Here is a 20839-nt window from a genome sequence, read left to right on the forward strand (position 1 = left end):
GGCTGGGGATGATGCGATTCTGTAACATATCTGTGTACCTCTCACCCGTCACGGTAGCAGTTACAAAACCAGAATCATGCAGTTCCTCGAAGAAAAAAGGCCCGATAACGGTAGATGTGGTAAATCCAACCCATACCGTGACTTTCTCGTCGCGTAATGGAGTTTCCACGACAGTTCTAGGATTTTCGGTAGCCCAAATTCTGCAGTTGTGGGCATTGACAGACCCTCGGAGCAATGAAATGAGCTTCGTCGGTCCACAACACGTTCCAATCGTCATCTTCCACCATCAACAGTTCATGATGCCGATGGATTTTGTACGGATGGCATCGGAGGGTACGCCTCAGTGCCAACCAAACAGTAGTCTATGGAATGCCGGTGCAACTGCATGAGCGCTGACTTCCCCATACATAGACGAACCCGCTACAGTCTCCATTTCTTCCTGAACTGTCTCAGCAGCATTACGCCTTGTGCTCGGTCGGCCACTACTAGATCTATCGTCTAAACAACCCATGGCTTCAAACTTCGAAATCATTCTCGCCACAGCTGCATTTGTCAATGGCCCTTAACCCATTCAAATCCCCTTCCTATGGCGATAGGATCGTAACGCTGAACTAGCGTATTACCCGTTCTGGTAATACAGCTTCACTAAAAGCGCCTTTTCAGGTAACGTCAACATGCTGCGGGTGCTGGCGCATCTGATTCTCTCTCTCATTACAGCTTCTTTTATACATGATTGTCATGTGCAGTCACTCACGTTTTGCTGTCCAGCACCATCTGTCAGACATTTTGTGAACTTTATTTTTTTTTCTCCTTTTTTTTGTTCTCTCTCTCTCTCTCTCTCTCTCTCTCTCTCTCTCTCTCTAATAAAACCCCATGTCATTCCAAGCATGTGTGTCAATTTTTACAATTTTTACCTCTCGATCTACATTATTGCATGGTTTATTAAGTTTTCAAATTTATACTGACTTTTTGATCACCAGGTATAATCGTTTGATACAAATGTGCTCTGACACATTTACAGCATTATTTGTTTTCATAGTTAATGTTTCTTTTAATACCAATTTCTCTGTTAGTTCGTAACATATTTACTTGTAAAATCTAATCTTCTATTTTATGTTAACTTCCTTTTTTGTGTGTGAATTTTTCTCTCACTGTTAGGCTCATTGCTGCCTCTAAATCAACCATGGAAAATGGAAGATATAGAGCTGGGACAGCATAGGGGGGTCAGCTTGTGTTTTGGAAGCAGATTCAACACTTCACTTTTCAAATACCTTTCTTAATCTAAATCAGCAAAATGTTATGGCCACACACATTAGCAACTGAGAAAAAATTGGCATGTTTACTGGCATTTATCCATATTTGTTTTATAAATGTTTCTCTTTTTCTGCAGGGATTAGTATAATTCATGATTGCACAGTAAATTGTTATTTTTCACCATAAACAATTCGTAACATTCTCTCAGAACCCCTCAAAACACAATGGCAACACAGTAGATTATGGCAATGGTTGGTTACTGGGTGGTGGCAGGGTCACATGCGACATCATCGTTGCAGCTTGCTACTGTGCGCACGCTCTGTGATCTTTACTTTGTATTCTAGTAACGGCGGTGTAAATATTGTTCAGATAGCTCTACTTACCACCCCTTACCTTTTCTCCAAATCTTGTATCTTCATTTCTAGTCTAGGTTTGCAGTTGTCATTTTTCTGAGAGATCAATGTTTCAGAGTGATAAGTGTTGTTATTTCCAATTTCAGTTAATTTTTTGTGAATATTTTCTGTCTTACAGGGCACATATGCGACTGTTTTCAAAGGAAAATCACGGCTGACTGATAACCTTGTTGCCTTAAAAGAAATTCGCCTTGAACATGAAGAAGGCGCTCCATGCACAGCAATAAGAGAGGTTTCTTTACTTAGGGAGCTCAGACATGCCAACATAGGTAACATTATTTTCTAATGTAGTGTACTTGAACTACTGATTCCATCATTAATTTTTTAAATTTGAATGGTTAATATTTTAACATATTTTTACGATATACTAAAAAAAGTATTAAGTTGTTTCAGACCTATATTATATGAGTTTAGTAAAAAGAAACAGTGACATATGATCATTTGGGTTTCAAAGTACTGCACTGAAAAGGTGTTTGAATGTTGTGCAGGTGTGGTTAAATTTAGTGGAGCTAAACATCTTACTGTTTTTATTTATAGATCCCCAGACTCTGATTTCACAACATTTTTGCTAAAGCTAGAGGAGGTTCTTGGTTCACTTTATAGGAAATACAAAAAGTTAGTTATATGTGGTGACTTCAATATAAATTGTATAAGTGATTGTGCAAGGAAAAGGATGCTGGTAGACCACCTTAATTCATATAATCTTATGCAAACCGTATTCTTTCCAACGAGAGTGCATGGGAACAGTAGAACAACCATAGACAATATTTTTGTTCATTCGTCATTACTAGAAGGGCATTCTGTTAGCAAAATGTTGAATGGCCTTTCAGATCATGATGCACAAATTTTAAGTCTAAAAGATTTTTGTGCTGCAACACATGTTAAATATAGTTACCAACTTTTTAGGAAAGCTGATCCAGTTGCTGTAGAGACTTTTGTAAACCTTATCAAGGAACAAGAGTGGCAAGATGTTTATAGTGCTGATACAGTAGACGATAAATATAATGCTTTCCTCAAGACTTTTCTCGTGCTCTTTGAAAGTTGCTTTCCGTTAGAACGTTCAAAACAGGGTACTAGCACAAACAGGCAGCCTGGGTGGCTGACTAAAGGTATAAGAGTATCTTGTAGAACAAAGTGGCAATTATATCAAAACGTTAGAAACAGTCACAGTCTAAATGCAATAGCCCATTACAAACAGTATTGTAAGGTGCTTAAAAAGTTATTAGGAAGGCAAAAAGTATGTGGTATGCAGATAGAATAGCTAAGTCTCAGGATAAAATTAAAACCATATGGTCAGTCGTAAAGGAAGTGGCTGGTCTGCAGAGACAGGTTGAGGATATAGAATCAGTGCGTAGTGGGAATGTCCATGTTACTGATAAGTCGCATATATGTACAGTGTTTAATAATCACTTTCTGAATATAGCAGGTGAACTAAATAGAAACCTAGTCCCAACAGGGAATCATATAGCGCTCGTAGAAAAAAGTGTTCCAAGACTGTTACCTGAAATGCTCCTCCATGATACTGACAAGAGGGAGATTGAGTTAACAATTGAATCACTAACGACCAAGAACTCTCATGGATATGACGGGGTATCTAGCAGAATACTGAAGTATTGTTCCATGTATGTTAGCCCAGTACTTAGCCGTATCCGTAACTTTTCCTTTAGGAGTGGTCAGTTTTCTGACCGATTAAAGTACTCGGTAGTGAAGCCACTTTATAAAAAGGGAGACAGGGATAATGTTGATAATTATAGACCTATTTCTAAGCCATCGGTGTTTGCTAAATTTATCGACAGGGTTGTATATACAAGGTTACTGCAGCATTTAAATTCACATAATTTGCTGTCAACTGTACAGTTTAGTTTTAGAAATGGCTTAACAACTGAAAATGCTATAGTCTCTTTTCTCTGTGAGGTTTTGGACGGATTAAATAAAAGGTTGCGAACGTTAGGTGTTTTCTTTGATTTAACGAAGGCTTTTGACTGTGTTGACCACAAAATATTACTGCAGAAGTTGGAACATTATGGAGTAAGGGGAGTAGCTTACAATTGGTTCACCTCTTACTTTAACCCTTTTAGTGCCAAATACGATCTGATCGTGATCCAGATTTTCGGCGAAAAATGCCAGTAACGATCTGATCGTGATGCCTTTCTCATTCATTTTTTCCGCACTTGAAGGCAAAGTTGTTAGTATTTCCTAGCGAATGAGAAAGGCATCACGATCAGATCGTTACTGGCATTTTTCGCCGAAAATCTGGATCACGATCACATCGTATTTGGCACTAAAAGGGTTAAGAACAGAAAGCAGAAGGTAATTCTCCGTAATATTGAGAATGGTAATGATGTTCAGTCCCAGTGGGGCACTGTTAAATGGGGCGTTCCCCAAGGATCGGTGCTGGGGCCACTGCTGTTTCTTATTTATATAAATGATATGCCTTCTAGTATTACAGGTGATTCAAAAATATTTCTGTTTGCTGATGACACCAGCTTGGTAGTGAAGTATCTTGTGTGTAATATTGAAACATTATCAAATAATGTAGTTCATGAAATAAGTTCGTGGCTTGTGGAAAATAATTTGATGCTAAGTCACAGTAAGACTCAGTTTTTACAGTTTCTAACTCAGAATTCAACAAGAACTGATATTTTAATCAGACAGAATGGGCATGTTATAAGCGAGACGGAACAGTTCAAGTTCCCAGGCGTACGGATAGATAGTAAGCTGTTGTGGAAAGCCCATGTTCAGGATCTTGTTCAGAAACTAAATGCCGCTTTATTTACCATTAGAACAGTATCTGAAATAAGTGACATTTCAACACGAAAAGTAGTCTACTTCGCATATTTTCATACGCTTATGTCATATGGTATTATTTTTTTTGGGTAATTCTTCTGATTCAAAAAGGGTATTTTTGGCTCAAAAACGGGCTGTTCGAGCTATGTGGTGTAAGTTCGAAAACCTCTTGTCGACCCCTATTCAATAGTCTGGGAATTTTGACATTGCCCTCACAGTATATATTTTCTTTAATGTCGTTTATTGTTAGCAATATTAGCTTATTCCCAAGAGTTAGCAGCTTTCACTCAGTTAATACTAGGCAGAAATCAAATCTGCATGTGGAATGCACTTCCTTGACTCTTGTGCAGAAAGGAGTGCAGTATTCTGCTGCATCCATTTTCAATAAGCTACCACAAGAACTCAAAAATCTTAGCAGTAGCCCAAACGCTTTTAAGTCTAAACTGAAGAGTTTCCTCATGGCTCACTCCTTCTACTCTGTCGAGGAGCTCCTGGAAGAGCTAAAAAATTAAGCAAATTCCAGTGTTACATTCTTGATTTTCTTTATTTAAACTAACGATATGTCACCAGAATATGCTTCTTATATTTCATTTTATCTGTTTCTACAATCGTGTTATAATTTCATGTATTGACTCGTTCCATGACCATGGAGACTTCTCCTTAATGTGGTCCCACGGAACAATAAATAAATAAAATAAATAAAAAGCAAGTCAGTACATCACATGTCATAGGATAGCTTTCAGGATACATATTCATTGTGAGTTAACCAATACACATGTAATGCAATGGATTTGAATTTGTAATTTTGTTTTTGCAATTCATTTATTGGACTTCTGTGAGCAGATATTCCCATTATTCACTAATTTAATAGTTGAGGAACTGTAATGACCTTCCATAAGTACTTTAGAGATTCACTTATTTGACAGTAGTATGCAATGCAAACAATTAGGTAACAAATGTTGTTTTATTTTCATGTGAGCAAGCAGATCAGTAGAATAAATAGTTGACAAAATGAATGACCTGTGGAAATAAAAAGTTCTTCTCAAAGCTTTTCTTTATGAAAACTCACGGTAGCGAACAAAATCATTGAATATTGTAGTAGTCCAACAAATATTAACCAATGTGAATAATAACCATAATTCTCTGTTGGGAAAAGCTGCTATTAAAATGTTCTTATCTTACATACTAAATGGAAAATTGTTTTGAGTCAAAAGATATGAGGTCATTCAAGCTGCTATGAAGTTATTGTTTCTGTTTCACTTGTATGACAGTGTAAAAAATTCTCTTACCATCGTTGAGGCCTATAAATCCTCAAAAATGCAGGATTCTGTGTAGAGTTTCTGCACTTCATGGCACAATGGCCAAATACAGTTAAACCTAATATTAACCCTCGAGTGTGCGCATCCATGTATCAAGTGTGGTAACAATAAAAAACATTGTCTTACACCGTTCCATTGTTATTTTACAACTGTGAGCCCAGAGCTTTTCCTTCTTTATTGCTTCAGCTAACACAGTGATAAGTTGTGCTGTTATGTGTCCAAGTTGGCAGCAGTAATACAAAATAAACAGCAAGCTAGGTGAGAAAAAATTTATGATCTGTACAAGAAAATTACCCAGATTCCAAGCTAGCAGCACAGTCCCACAATGAGGCAGTTGGGTGGGATCTTATGCAACTGTGCTGTTTAATGTGTCGAGTGGGTCATTACCATGAGATAATGTGTACGCAATAATGGAATGATATAATGAAAGTTTATTTTATTATTATTTGATTATACAGTGATTTAGTTTATGTAATGTAAGTTTATTTTATCGTTTTGTAATTAAACTAAGATTAAACTGTGATTTTGCTCATACATGTGTACACTGGTAACAAAGGCAGCTGTTCTGTAAATGTGTACTACGCACCCGCTCATGTTATAAAAACAACAGTATGCCCGTTCGAGTGTTAATGAAACTACCTTTAAGAAACTCCAACATTTTGATGGGCACTTCTTGTGGTTCGGGTGAAACTGCTGTAAAAATTATTATGAAATTATTTATGAATTACAGCTTATTTTTTATTTAATTCTTAACATACCAGAGAGTTTGTGGTTTCTTACTATTGACGACTGGCAAAATATATGACAGAGAGATGGGGGACAACAAAAAACCGATAAGAATTGTGTGTTATAATTGATAGAAATGAAATGATCTCATCATTAATAATGGTTAAGTTTAAAACGATATGTTTTAAAAACATGGAGGGAGTCCCATGCACTTATGACTTCAATATCAATGCCTGGATGACCACAGAAATTTTTACAGTGTTACCTAAAAGTTTAGATGCCAGGACTGGAACAAATGAATGGTTGTTCTTATGACAGAAAGATCCCTTCCACGTACAGAGGTGACTTAATTTTTTTAGCAATGTCAATGCTATGTTTTTCCTGCTAACTGCACAAGTCACTTACACCTCTGTACCTGGTCATAGTTCATTGCATGAAACCAAAATACGAAGTGGTTGTTGTGGAGAGGATAATTTAGTCCATGAGGAAATATGAACATTTTGAAAACTATACACTTGCTTGTTGCTGCCAGGAGTGTGGTGACTTAAAATACTGCACTGAACTGTTTTGGAAATGTTGGCTTTGGTTCAAGGTCGGTTGCTCTAAAAGAAAATGACTTACCTAAAGAAAAATGGAAAGTCATCAGAGATATGTTTATGGTGATGGGATTCAGGCTTTCATTCACCAGATAGTTGCAAATGAGCTGTGTTATACTCTTGTGAGCTGAATACAAGCCGAATAGGAAGCTGGCAGTTGCAGCACTGAGAATGGAAGAGAAGACAAAGAATCAGTTGTAGCTTTGGAACTACCTCATATATTTTGGAACTGTTTTTTCCTCAGTTCATTTACAAGACACCAGTGTTTCAGTCAGGTGAATGTATATGATATGTTGCATGACAAAGATACTACATGTCATGTGACAACAAAGATTGTATTCTATTCTAACATAATGTTTTGTGCTAATTTTTTGTGTACATGTTTCTCAGATAATGACATTTGTTCCAGTGACATTACATGACATAGTTCATACTGAGAAGTCTCTCACCTTAGTGTTTGAGTATTTAGAAAAGGATTTGAAGCAATACATGGATGAGTGCTGCAACATTCTCAGCATGAACAATGTAAAGGTATGGAATGTTAATACTTTATTACATTTAATTAGTGAAAATTTACTGTGTAATAGCAAAGCCTCATTTGGTGTGACATCTAACTGGATGGAAATAAAGTAATAAAAGGAACACATAATGTTCCATTAGAATGTGTTTTTCTTAAATTGTATACATCTTCTAACCAGCTTCTTACATATGTTCAACTTTCATTTGAAGGACACCTAGCCTCTGTTGTAAAGGGGATGGGGTAGTCTAGTTGAAATTTGACTGTTGCAATTCCACCACATCCACACTTCTTGTCTCAGTGCCACAACATTACACTACCACTGTGGGAGGTCAAACTGCAGGTGCCCTCCATTTCAAAATATTAGTATCATTAGAGAAAAATAATCATCCACATTGTATACATGCAGCCCATAAGAACAAATTTATTATATACAGAAATGATTCTTACTGAGAGCTGTCCACAGTTGTTGATTCACTGTTAAATATGGAATCTTTAAAGTGTGATTCCATCAACCACATTTGAAGACTGTATCTGTATAGGTAGCTCTTTGAACTATCTGGATGCAAATCAGTTCCCTGGTCACTCACTTTGTCAATACTTTCACTTCAAAACTCTATTACAATGTTTTTCAAGTTCCTGTAACATTAGAGCATTGCTATGCCAATGTTCCCTTCCAGTGTTTTTCACGTATACAGCCACTTTTGTCCAGTCTTGTACTGTTATCTCCCTTGTGCACCTTTGTATCATCCTTCCTAAGTTTGTAATGACAGATTGCAGAAATTTGTCACACAATATTTTTGTTTAATTATGCTTCAAATCAGTTTGATTGTATTCAGGTAGGGGAGATTGTGCGTGCATGTGTGTGTGTGTGTGTGTGTGTGTGTGTGTGTGTGTGTGTGTGTGGTGGGGGGACATTTTCTTTTAAAACCCTTCCCACAATGTCCAAGGTGTTCTGTCACTGAGGTATTACTTTTTCACAACCATTACAATGTATTTACTACATGGGAAACAAGGTTCAGAGTTTAATTTCCTTGAACTGTGCAATGTGGTGCACTATCATGTACACTATGCATCTGTCAAAGAGATTTGAGATGCCTTTCTTGCAGCCACTTATTATAAATAATTTTTGTGTTCATCCTATCAGCTTTGCAATGCATTAATGAGGCACTTCTGTTTCCATACTTTCCTCATTGCTTGGTTTTTGATATTAGTACGTCTAGGCCCCAGTTCGGTTCACTCTTTGGCCTTGTCATTCTGTCGTGTTGTCTTCGAAGTTTGGCTGTCACTGTTGTTGTCTGTCTGTGGTTTTTGGCGACTCTCCATTGACGGCCTTGACCAGTCGGCCATTGTCTTCTGGTCTTGTGTGATTCCAGTTACTATATCTTGGAATGCACATGAACAATGGCTGTGTTACTCAGGTACAGGCTATAACTACCCCTTATGGGAGAACATGATTTCCCCCACCCCACCCCTTGACAGCCTGCAAGGTTAGTTCCAATATTTTCCTCCAGTAAAGATATTTCAGATAAGTTATACACTCACTACTAAAAGGTGTTTCCATGTGACTGTGAATGTCCATTAGAGCAAAAACTTCAATAATAACAAATTATTTAACTCACATCACTACAAGCAGATAATGGAATGATTTCATACCAGTACAATATTACGTCCAGCACAATAGTGGTACCTACCTTTCCTGTGACCAAAAATAGTATCTTTAACCATGGTTTGTACTGCTTCTCCCATATCAAGCTATTCCAGTTAAAGTGTCAATCTGTGAACAGCTGGGTGCCCATGGTTACATGTGGGCAGTAGAGATCAGAAACAAGCTCCGTATACTCACCTTAAATTCGCCAGCAGGTGCTATGACACTATCTCGGATACTTGCCTCACCAGTCTCCACTGCTGCCCATTTAATTGAAAACTCATCAGTTTCATCTATTGTTGGTACATGTGGACTATGCCAGCATAGAAAGGAGAGCGAGTACACGAGTTCACCGAGGACTCGTGTCATTGCTGCTACATAGACAACCACTGGACATGATGAGTTTTATATACAAATACAGTGGCTGTGTGTGAACAGTTATGTTGAGTTAAAGATACTTTCAACCTGTTACTGAGTTGTCTGTGATGACAGTATAAGAAAATGAGGATAAAATGTACCCCCTGAATGGTGATTACTTTTTAAAATAAATTTCCAGCAGTCTTTGAGAAAGTTACAAAAATGAATTATAAGTGACACAACTTGCTATTAGCCCATAAATACAAGTTTCTGTGGCCAAAAGAACACACAGATAGCTTGATTTTTGGTTACAGGGACACAACAGTGATGTTGTTCTGTGCCTTATTTTGATTTGAGAGGGCACATATGTTTTTTTTCCTATGACATATGGACTATAGCATGAAACTTTTTCCAGGCATCAATATCAGTTGCACATTGGCAGTTGTATACACTGCATCACTTAATTTATTTCTTACACGCTTTACTGTCTCACAAAACATTGATTCACTAGGGCTCATCTGATCCCAAAAGTCAGTCATTTCCACTCTATCAGTGCTAATTTATTGCAGTAAGACTGCACACTTAACTTCCGTACTATGTCACGACTAGCCTTCCGCCTTAGCAAGAGAGAACTAGTCGATGAGTAGAAAGTGACCACAGTGTCACTGTTCTCAGACTCGTCGCACTTACAGAACTGTGGGAAGAAAGGAAGCCAGTATATCACTGATGTAAAAGTAGTGCCTTGATTTCTAATGTATGCAACCCTCAATTTTTGACTCAAACTTGTTCCATTTCTGATCTCCAGGGGGCAGGGGTGTGCAGTCAGCTGACTTGGGTATAGTCTTTCAGCCAGGCCATAGAGTACATGATCATTTTGCATTGTCAGAGCACATGCAGGCTGTAGTGGCCAAGCTGTTCGTGCATGTACACAGTGTTCGCAATAGGACCGCCTGGTGGGTGCCTGCACCAGTGTGCAAGTGTGATGAGGAGCACCGTTGCACTATGGGACAGCACTGGACTGGAAGTACATTTTTTGTGTGTAGTAATGGTATCATTCGCTCAGAAAATTGTAGAAACTGCCAAGGGATAGTAATATTTCTAAAATACTTGTCTTGTATATACAAGTCAGTTAATTAACCACATTAAAAGCATTTCCAAGTTGCAGTATGTGATCTTTTGATTTGTTCTGAAGAAGATGTTAACAACCCTTAACAATTACAATGTAATTTTTCACAGTATCGTGTATTGCAATGTCTTTCTTGTTTTTTTTTTCCCAAGCACGTGATCATAATGCAGTTTGCGTAGTTTGTATATTAATTTTTTTTTAATTTGTTGTTCTTTCAGATATTCCTTTTCCAGCTTCTTCGTGGTCTTGCGTACTGTCACCGAAGGCGAATACTACATAGAGATCTTAAGCCACAAAATCTCTTAATAAATGAAAAGGGTGAACTAAAGGTAAAATAATGGCAAATTTTTGTTTAAAAATTTTTTATTATTTGGGCTGTGGAAGAAATGCAATATAATGTAACATAAGGCTTTTGTTAATTGCTGTCGAACTTTCCTCAGTGCCGTGAAACTGTGAAATAATATTATCTCGTATTTATTACATGATCATATGAATCAGTCCAGCTGATCCCTGAAGCACACTAAATAGAGTAGCTTAATTTCCCAAAATCGTCATTGCCAGCCAGTTACTACTTTGTTCACCATATCCTTCCATTTCTCTTTGTCTAATTTGTGATTTCGCTTATTTCAGGTCTATGTTATGAGGAACTTAGTTTACGTGCTGCCTAGTGTTGTTAATGTAATTCATTTTAGTTTCATCTACAGGATATCTCTCATTCTTCTTCTTCTTCTTCTTAACTGTTGGCAGCTAGCTCCGACTCCATAAATATATTTCCAGTTTGATTTTCTTTTTTTCTGTTGTCTTTGTCAGGATAGTCATATAACATCTCCTTCCAGTTTGTCAGTGCTGGAAAATACCAAATCCTCTGTGTGAGTTATTTTTTAGTTTTATTAGGTTTAATATCTTAGGCTGAACAAACAGTGTAACTACAGTACACCAAACCTGATTTCATACTCTGGTAAACTTCAGGAAGATTACACTTTTCCTTTGCCACCAGCTGTCCTCCATCTGAATGATATTCTCAACTCTTTACTGCATTTGGCTATCCAGTGGGCATAGAGTGATTTAGGTTGCAAAATCTACCTGTTCTGTAGGTGACAATATCCATATACAAGGGCTACATATGAGGCTTCCATATGGTTTTGGAACACTGTGTTATATGAATGTGGGTTTATAAACTGGTTACTTGTTTTAGTTTCACAATGAATTATTCATTTGTTTCCTACCTTTTTTTCCAGCCATCAGTGTGAAATGTGGCCTGAAAATGATATTGCTGCGCTAGGCATGGTACTGGCACAAGATATATGCGGTCCTTCTTCTGACCTTTGAATCAGTTCACCTAGGGTATTATAGTGAGATCTACAGTTTAACATTGAATGTTAACTATGGTGCAGCATGCTATATTTCACTTAGTCAGAGCAGTCCCAAAGGAGGAAAGTCATGTTACGTGTCATAAAAAAACCTGAGAAACAAATTCAAAGCTTTGGATGTACAGTCTGGCACTTAACTGTACATCCACCAAACCATGGATTTCAAGTTAATCCTTTTTTTGTTAATTGATCACCAAAGTGTGTCATGCACATTTTTAACCAAAATAAATCTTTTGGCATATAAATAGCTTCAAGCATACCCCAAGGAAATGTTGTAGGTTCAGTACAGGAGCAGCAAGATTTACAGGGTGTAAAAAAAACTGTGTATACAAAATTTTAGAATGTTTAGAGGAGATAAAAAGAAACACTTTTTATATGTCAAAAAGACCCACTAGGGGTCCACAAAAGTTTTGATGCTAGTAATGTCCAAAGACAGTGTTCAAATGGCTGTATTTTGAATATTGTTTTAGAGATGTTGTTGAAGTTCATCCATTTACAGTAATGCATAACTGGCATCTGTGTGCTAATGATTGTCTGACACTATCAGAACAACCAAGTGTTTCACAAAAAACAGGTTGCAGCTTAAGCCAAACTGGCAACCAGCTCTTCTGGAGCGTGTATCAGTGTCTCATACACCAAATGCTTCATCTCCACCCACAAAAAGAACCTCTAAGAGGTCAGTAACATCTCTAAACAATACTCAACACACAGCATTTTGCACACCACCTCTGAACATCACACATCAAAACTTTCATGAACCTCTAGTCAGGAAACAGTGCACCTGTGACATTTTTGTCACATAACAAAGGGTGTCGTTTTATCTTATCTAAAAACTTCAAAAATTTTTGTACTTTTTTTTCACCCTATGTACAGAGTGATTCATGAAGGTGTGCAAATATTTTAATTGTTATTCTACAAGTAAAAATAAAGAAAAAAGTTCACATAAACATAGGTCCACAGATGTTTAGTTATGGAGTTATGGGTAATAAAAGATTTTGCCTGAAATCTAGCAACTTCACTAATAGAAGCCATCACAAAACTGTATCACGTACAAGTAAAGCACAATTTCTATTTGTGTTGTTGTTATTGATCTGGTGAATCTAGTAAAACATGTCCCAGATGCATATCTGCAGTAATTTTCCAGAACATCCAGAGAAGCAAAGATGTAATTTCATAAAAATTTTAATTTATTAACTACTTGGCCCAATTTGTTTTTTAAATTCCACATCGTTGCATAAAGTTGTCAACGGAAGTTATAGAGAATTTTGGAAAAATGATGATAATAACGTTAACTGAAACTGTATGAATGTGTCAGATAATCTGCTTTTATTAATACCATAGCACACATGAATTCATGTTAAACCAGAAAATACGAGCCTGAGTGTTAAGGAAGTAGTACAGTGTACATACAATTTCACAATACATTCACAATAAGTGTTCAAAATATCTCAGAGTTCAGTGCATTTAGCTGCACGTGCATGAACAGATTTTGTTGCTCGTTTCAGTTTCACAGGGTTGTTCTTAATTTCATATATTACATTCATAATGTGAGCAAGTAATGCCGCACGTGTATTGTCTTTGTCCTCATAAACTGAACAACTCATTTCAAGATTAGGAAGTGACTGAAACAACTTACTAACGGTTGCCAACAATGACATAAAAGTTTCTACATTCTTAATGGAAAGTAAACAAATTTACTTGTATAATAATCTTTGCTTCTCTGGATGATCTGGAAAACTACTGCAGACCCACGTCTGGGACACATTTTATTAGATTCACCAGAGCAATAACCAAAAAATAAATTGAAATCGTGCTTTACTTTAACCTTGTGATGGGTTCATATTAGCGAAGTTGCTAAATTTCAGGCATAATCTTTTACTAGCCGTAACTCGTAACTAAACATTTGTGGACCTATGTTTATATGAACTTTTTTCTTTAGTTTTACTTGTAGAATACCATATCAAAATATTTGCATATCTTCATGGATCACCCTCTATAAATGACCTGGTAGATTACGTTAGAAGTTTCTTGAGGCTCTTGGTGGCTGATGCTATTGTGTATAGAGAAGTGACGACACTAGAAAATTTCAGGGAGGCAATTGGCCCTCAGTATAAACATTTGTAATATATTGCTCATAAATATGTGGAAAGACCCATTATTGTCTAATTACACAGTTGCCACTCAGTCACTGAAAGCAGTCACATACCTTAAATATCTCTGAATATGCAGAGTCACATACAACTAGTCATAGGAGAAGGAGATGTGAAACAGATTTATACGGAAGAATCATCAAGAAATGTAGTCCACCCATGAAGGAGGTAGCTTACAAAATTTCTGTTCAATTAGTATTTAAGTACTACCCCTGAGATTGGAACCCTAGGATTGATAGAAAAAATAGAGAAGATACAAAGAGGGGCTTATTTCACCTCAGATTTGTTTTCTTAATGAGGAAGCATCATTAAGATGTTTGTCCAGTTCCAGAGGCAGACCTTACAGGAGAGATGTTGTGCATGATGGTGTGGTGTACTGTTAAAATTTCAAAAACTTACAATACAGTCTGTGTATTTTAATCACAAACTGCCTTGAGGCATACATTTTTGGTGTTCCGTGTAAAGGTGTGTGCGTGTGTGTGTGTGTGTGTGTGTGTGTGTGTGTGGGGGGGGGGGGGGGGGGGGAGAGAGAGAGAGAGAGAGAGAGAGAGAGAGAGAGAGAGAGAGAATCACAGTGTGGCTGAGGATCACATGTTTTTTATGTTTTACCACCTGTTGCATACTTTTCACGAAACAAAATCGTGTTCATCACCCATCAGTTGAGTATGGGCACTGATGACATTGCTGTTGAGTGCCCTATATGTACCTCCACCACTGCCATCCCTAGAGCTTATAATAATAATAGGATAGATTGTTACTCACCTCATAGAGGAGGCATTGAGTGACAAGTTTAAAAGTAGGCCTAACTACCAGGCACATTCCTCCTCCAGATTTAGGAGAAAAAAAAAAAAAAAAAAAAAAAAAAAAACCAATGACCGTAGCAGTCTGGTCCCTTTAATCCCACATTTAGAAAAAAAAACACACACACATTCATACACGTACACCTTTTTGGCCACTGTCATCTCCATGTGCTGAGACCTGACCAAAATGAGTAGGAATCTCGGGCGGGTGGTGTGAGGGTACAGAAGCAACAAGAGGGAGAAGATGAGGAGGGAGAGTGAGGAAAGGATGGGGGAAGATGCTGTAGTGCTGCCTGTAAGAGTCTGCAGGAATGTGGTAGGGATAGGATGATCAGCTGCGAGATGCAGCATCAAGGGGCCATGTTGGAAGGGGCGGGGGGTAAGAGAGAAGCAGGGAAGGGGAATATATAGTGTACATACACTAAGGGGAATATATAGTGGACATACACTGAGGTGACAGAATTCATGGGATAGCAATATGCACATATACAGATGGCGATAGTGTCATGTACTTGAGGTATAAAAGGGCAGTGCATTGGTGGAGCTGTCTTATCTTCATGCCCTCAATTGTGGAACTTCCAACCCACGATACTTCCCACCCCCTCTTAAAATAGTATTCTACTGCCTATCCAACTTACACAACATCCTGCCCCATCCACACTCACAATCCCTAGCCACAAGGGTCATATCCCTGTGGAAGACTCAGCTACACAACTTGTCCAGTTCACTTACCCAGTATATACTACTGTGGTTCTGCCACATGTTTATCCTATTGTGTCAGAGGCATGACTACCTGTGAAAGCACCAATGTCATACTAGTTCTACTGCAATTTATGCACAGCATTTTATGCGAACATGGACACACAAAACTGCTCAAGAGCATAGTTGATCACCCAAAAGCAGAACATGCTGCTGAGCACAACATGCTAGAGTTTAAAGTGGTGCTTCACTGTCGGTGCACCCTAGCTCCCCCTCGAACACCAGCTTTTTGAAATAATGCTGATGACTTGTAACACAGTATTCACTCACATAATCCTCCAGGCTTCAATCTCCACCAAGCCACCCACCTCACCTACACGCTCTACTCAACAGCCTCATTTTCCTCTGTATTGTCGTCCCTTCCCTCTCCACTCCCTCATGTCATCATCTTTGTGCACCTACTGCCTCTGCCTCCCACATTCCAATCCCACACATGTGCTGCATCTTCCTTGAGCTGCCAACTACCTTTTCTCCTACCTCTCCTCCCACTTCCTGCCTCTTTCTCCCTCTTCCCACCCCACCTGGCACAAGAACCTCAGTCCACCTACTGAACTGCTGTCCTGGCTTTGTATATTCAGCAGTCAGCACAATGTAGCTAGCTCCTAAGATGGTTCATCCAAAAGCTAGCGTTGTTTTCATTCTTTTTTGTGTGCCTGTCAGTGACTCAGTGCTTTCAACTGTTTGGTGAGTGGTCTCCTTTACTCATAAATTAACATGTTAGAAAGCCCTGTGTATCAACTCCATTCCCATCATCTACCAATAGGCACTCTGAATTTGAAGCAAGTAGACATTGTGTATCCCACGATTTTATTTTGAGGTCTTAGTTATTTCAAGATATTCCACTGCCCTGTCACAAGACGAAAATTTTGCCCCTTTTGCAGATGATATAAGTATAAAAAATAGAGTAGTTCTCTTGCTGGAAAGTCAGTTAATGAAATATTCAAAAACGATAACAGGTGGCTTGAAGCAAATGGATAGTCATTAAATTTTTATGCCTACCAGCATGTACAGTTCAGTACTTTTCATTGAAGCTGTAACCATTGTCTTTGTACAAGATAAAATAAAAGAAGTAATAGTTTTTAGTTTTAATGACTACTGATAAATCACAACCTGAATTGGAAAACCAGCACCCTAGAATTAATGAAGGGACTTATTTCAGCTACATTTGCATCTACTTACAGTTATAGAGGATTTAAAAATGAAGAAATCAGTTTATTTCACTTATTTATATTCAATAAAGAATTACCAAATCATTTTTGTGGAGGTGTCCGTACAGGGATAACATTTTCAGACTACAGAACTGAGTTGCAGACAGTATTTCTAGAACACCCTGCAATGAACTCTTTAAAAATACCCAGTTTTTTGAAAACAGTATCACACTGCGTGCATTCATTAATGTCTTTTGTTGTTGCCTGCATCCCACCAAACTTGTACAAAGCTTGCAGGGGTTTAACATTAGTACAGAATGGAGTAAGATACATGCATGCACATGTGCGTAACAACTTGCCAGAGTATATTAAATGTGTTGCCTGTAATATAGTGGAGTTCAAGAGTGAATTAAATAAAACTCTTTCCAAAGACTTTTAAAAGTAGTGTATCATATAATTAATATTAGCAATGTAATACAATGAAACTCCAGTTAACCAAACTAAAGGGGGGGGGGGGGCAACCGTTTAGGACAACAGTTTTTTTTCGATTAAACCGTTAACATCTAATGTGTACTGCAGTATTTTGTTTTGTAATTACAGTATGTATTTATGAAAGGTTTTTGAGTCAAACGAATTCTAAAATCTCTTTGTACACTAAGCTTACGTTCTTTATTAAGGTTAAAATTGCAAAACATAATTATACAGTATATTGTACTTAATAATTTATGGGGGATGAATTACTCATCCCTCCAAACGTTTTCTATTGGTGATGTCACACCATTCAAAATCTTTGTGGAACCAGATGATGATCATCAGCAACAACTCTGCGGGTTTCTGCAGCGAGCTTAGTATATACTCCATGACAGAGCACTATGTACCGACACGGTTGAACAGTGCTCGTGACAGCGCACCTTTGAAATACATACTTAGATGCTATACGCCAAATAAGTAAAAAATAAATTCATTTGGACATTAGCGAGCATTGACTCACTGCATTGTTCAACAAATCTTACAGTAACCCAAAATAACAACAAATTTACTATAATTTCTGTGTTGTTCTATACCCAGTAGGTTGTTGAAAGATAATGGATTCTTAATTTAGGCTTATCTCTAGTGCTTCAAAAGCATTGTCAGTTGGCACACTGTCATCATCTGCTTTGAGCTCTTCAGTTCTGTCAACATTTGATTGCAACACCGTTTCGTGGTCTGTGATTTCTGGCGAATTGTCTGTGGCATCGTATTCATCCACCATACACTTTTCCATGTTTTGCACCCGAAAATTTGCCGTTTCTGTCGGGTGTTCATAATTTTGTGAGTTGTCTCCTTCAAGCCCATCATAGTTTTCTTCAACACCTGTGAAAGAGGTTCTGCTTTCACTTTATCCAAGGCTTGCACACATTGACAAATTATGTGTTTGATAGTTACTGCCTTCATTCATGTTTTCATTTTGCGTATCACTATCCTGTAAGATGGTTTCCAAAATGTCACTATTACCCCTCAATGCAGTGGGTAAATGAGACAGGCAAAATGTAGGGGAAGGAAATGCACAGCAATATTGCAACTTTTTTACTTCAATGTTGCACCGGCAAATGTCAATAAGATCACATTTTTGGACAGCTCTTCTTCAGTTAAAAGCTTTTCAACCTCAAGTTTAGTCTTATCACGAAACCATGTGGCTCAGAATTCACAAGACATCCAAAAAGTGTCTTGGCTTCCATAAAAAACTGGTAGTGCATTTCGGGCAACATCCTCCATTGTTTGATGATTTTTCAACTTCACGATGTACATTGGAGCAGTTTGTGCGTGCCAGAAGTGTTTTATGCTAAGATAATAGTTCTCCATTCTTTCCTCTTTTTGTGTCCTAATGCAGAACTTTCTTTTGAGGTTTCTAAGGGTTTTGAAGGCATCATCTTGAAATTAACACTTGTGACATTGGTATTGTGTTCTTGATCCTTACTGTAGCCTTGGCTATAGTCTTCAAACTCTGTTTTGAAAACATCAGCCATGGATGGGTCTGCGTATAAGTTTTCTCCACGTATATTCAATTGTCAAATGCTTTATCAGTTTTTAAACCTCTCTAACCACGTAGAGCTGCAGGAAAAAATCTTTACCCTCCCCGCCAGACAACTCTGTTAACTCTTTGGCTTTTTCTTGCAGTATCGGGCCAGTCAAAGACATGCCTTTTTCTTGTTGTTGGGTGAACCAGATATAAAGAGCTTAGTCTACTTTTTGAAAGTTGGATGTTTTAGTGGTCTTTCTGAGGGTTTTTCACAGCTTGCTCTAGAAATTTAGCTTTACATGTCACTCATTCTGAAATGGTGGAAACGTCATCTCTGTAATTATTTGCAACAGTTTGCAGTGAATGTCCTTTTTCACTATCTTTGAAAGTAGCTAATATATTAGTGAAAGTAATCATAACACACATTCACTTAGTCACTGTACCATGAAAATACACACACAATGGAAATAAACACTCATGTGGCTGCACTTTTTCTTTTTTTTTTTACAGTCTAGCTATGTTTATACTGGTGAGTTGGTGGCTGGGGAAGCAACTGAAGGGTGGGAGTTCACGTCTCACTGGTAGCCTCAGTCTGACTCCCTCTCACTGTCGCCCTCGAATTTTTTCCGTGCAGTACAGTATTATTTTTTGGAGTTGCTGTTTTCGGACACATTTCCAATATCGCAGGTTTTGGGTGATCCAAGTTTGGATAACTGGGGTTTTACTGTATTGTAATGTTACATAAAGCTAAGTCCTTATATTATATTGTCTTATGTTGTACTTAAGTCAGAAGTATATGCTTGATTTCTTTCCATATACCAGGGACTTCTCTTCCTAGGATCCATTAAATAGGATTCGTGTAATGTAAAATAGATGTCATTTTGACTTAAGTGAAAAATCTTAAGGTCTTCTTAATAATCACACTGTACTTCTTACAACTGAATTAAAATGGGTGATTTACATAGATAATACTTTTGCTGCATGTTGTATTCTTATTTCAATCTGTGGGTATGTACTAGATGTAAAATTGTACATGATGGCTCATCATTTGAAGGTGGTATAATATTTTCATCATCATCTATTCCATTATCACATTACCGTGTAAAGTATTGTGTGCCACATTGTTTTCCGCCCACATAGTCACACGTTACAAATTATACTAGTTTTATAATTGTAGGTGTCCTTGAAAGAAATATTATTTTCAGTTTGATTAATACATGGTGTTCTGTTATGTGCCAGAGCTAAATGTGTAAATATACAGTCACCACTACCCTTCATTGGGTCATATACACTTTTGAACCAAAACATTATGACCACCTGTTTAATAGTGTGTTGCTCCAGTTTCCAAACACCGTACAAGAGAGATGCTTCTCGGTATGGGTTCTACATAACTATTGATGTTGTAGGGTTGTATGATGTGGACTCCATGTTCCATGGTGGCCTTTGAACGATGTGATCCGAAACACTTTTGCCTGCACCAGCATTGTACTTTGTCGTCAGATCTGCCACAGATTGCTGTCTATCCTGGATCACACAATGGGAGATCCTCCAACCTCTATGTTTTGTGATGAGATGTGGTCATCCAATACCATATGACCTACTCGTGGTTTCACCGTTCTTCAGCCACTTTCCATGGGTACTCGTGACAGTATTATGCCAGCAGGTGACCAGCTTCACCATTTCAGAGGTTCTCGTTTCCAACCAGAGCACCACATCAATGTGCCCTTTGTCAGAACTGCTTATATCAGCATATTTTCACATTTGTGACCCGTATCTTCACTATAATGGCTGTCCATTCATCTCTCTTTCACTTACATTCTTTCCTTATTGCGCCATGTGCCTGTAACACCACAAGAAGGGATTCAGCTTC

The 20839-nt window shown here is 37.8% G+C and overlaps 1 protein-coding gene across 4 annotated transcripts in view; it reads left to right on the forward strand.

Annotated features, from left to right (window-relative positions):
* LOC126469796 (cyclin-dependent kinase 17-like) overlaps positions 1–20839 on the forward strand; it is a 205977-nt gene that overhangs the window by 137270 nt on the left and 47868 nt on the right. For all 4 annotated transcript variants that reach the window (XM_050097050.1, XM_050097049.1, XM_050097052.1 and 1 more), the window contains 3 exons: positions 1786–1936; positions 7505–7626; positions 10962–11072. In XM_050097050.1, the coding sequence (XP_049953007.1) occupies positions 1786–1936; positions 7505–7626; positions 10962–11072 (384 nt within the window). The remainder of the gene's footprint in view (positions 1–1785; positions 1937–7504; positions 7627–10961; positions 11073–20839) is intronic.

Source organism: Schistocerca serialis, chromosome 3 (genome assembly GCF_023864345.2).
Source record: "Schistocerca serialis cubense isolate TAMUIC-IGC-003099 chromosome 3, iqSchSeri2.2, whole genome shotgun sequence".
In the NCBI taxonomy this organism is placed as follows: Eukaryota; Metazoa; Arthropoda; class Insecta; order Orthoptera; family Acrididae; genus Schistocerca; species Schistocerca serialis.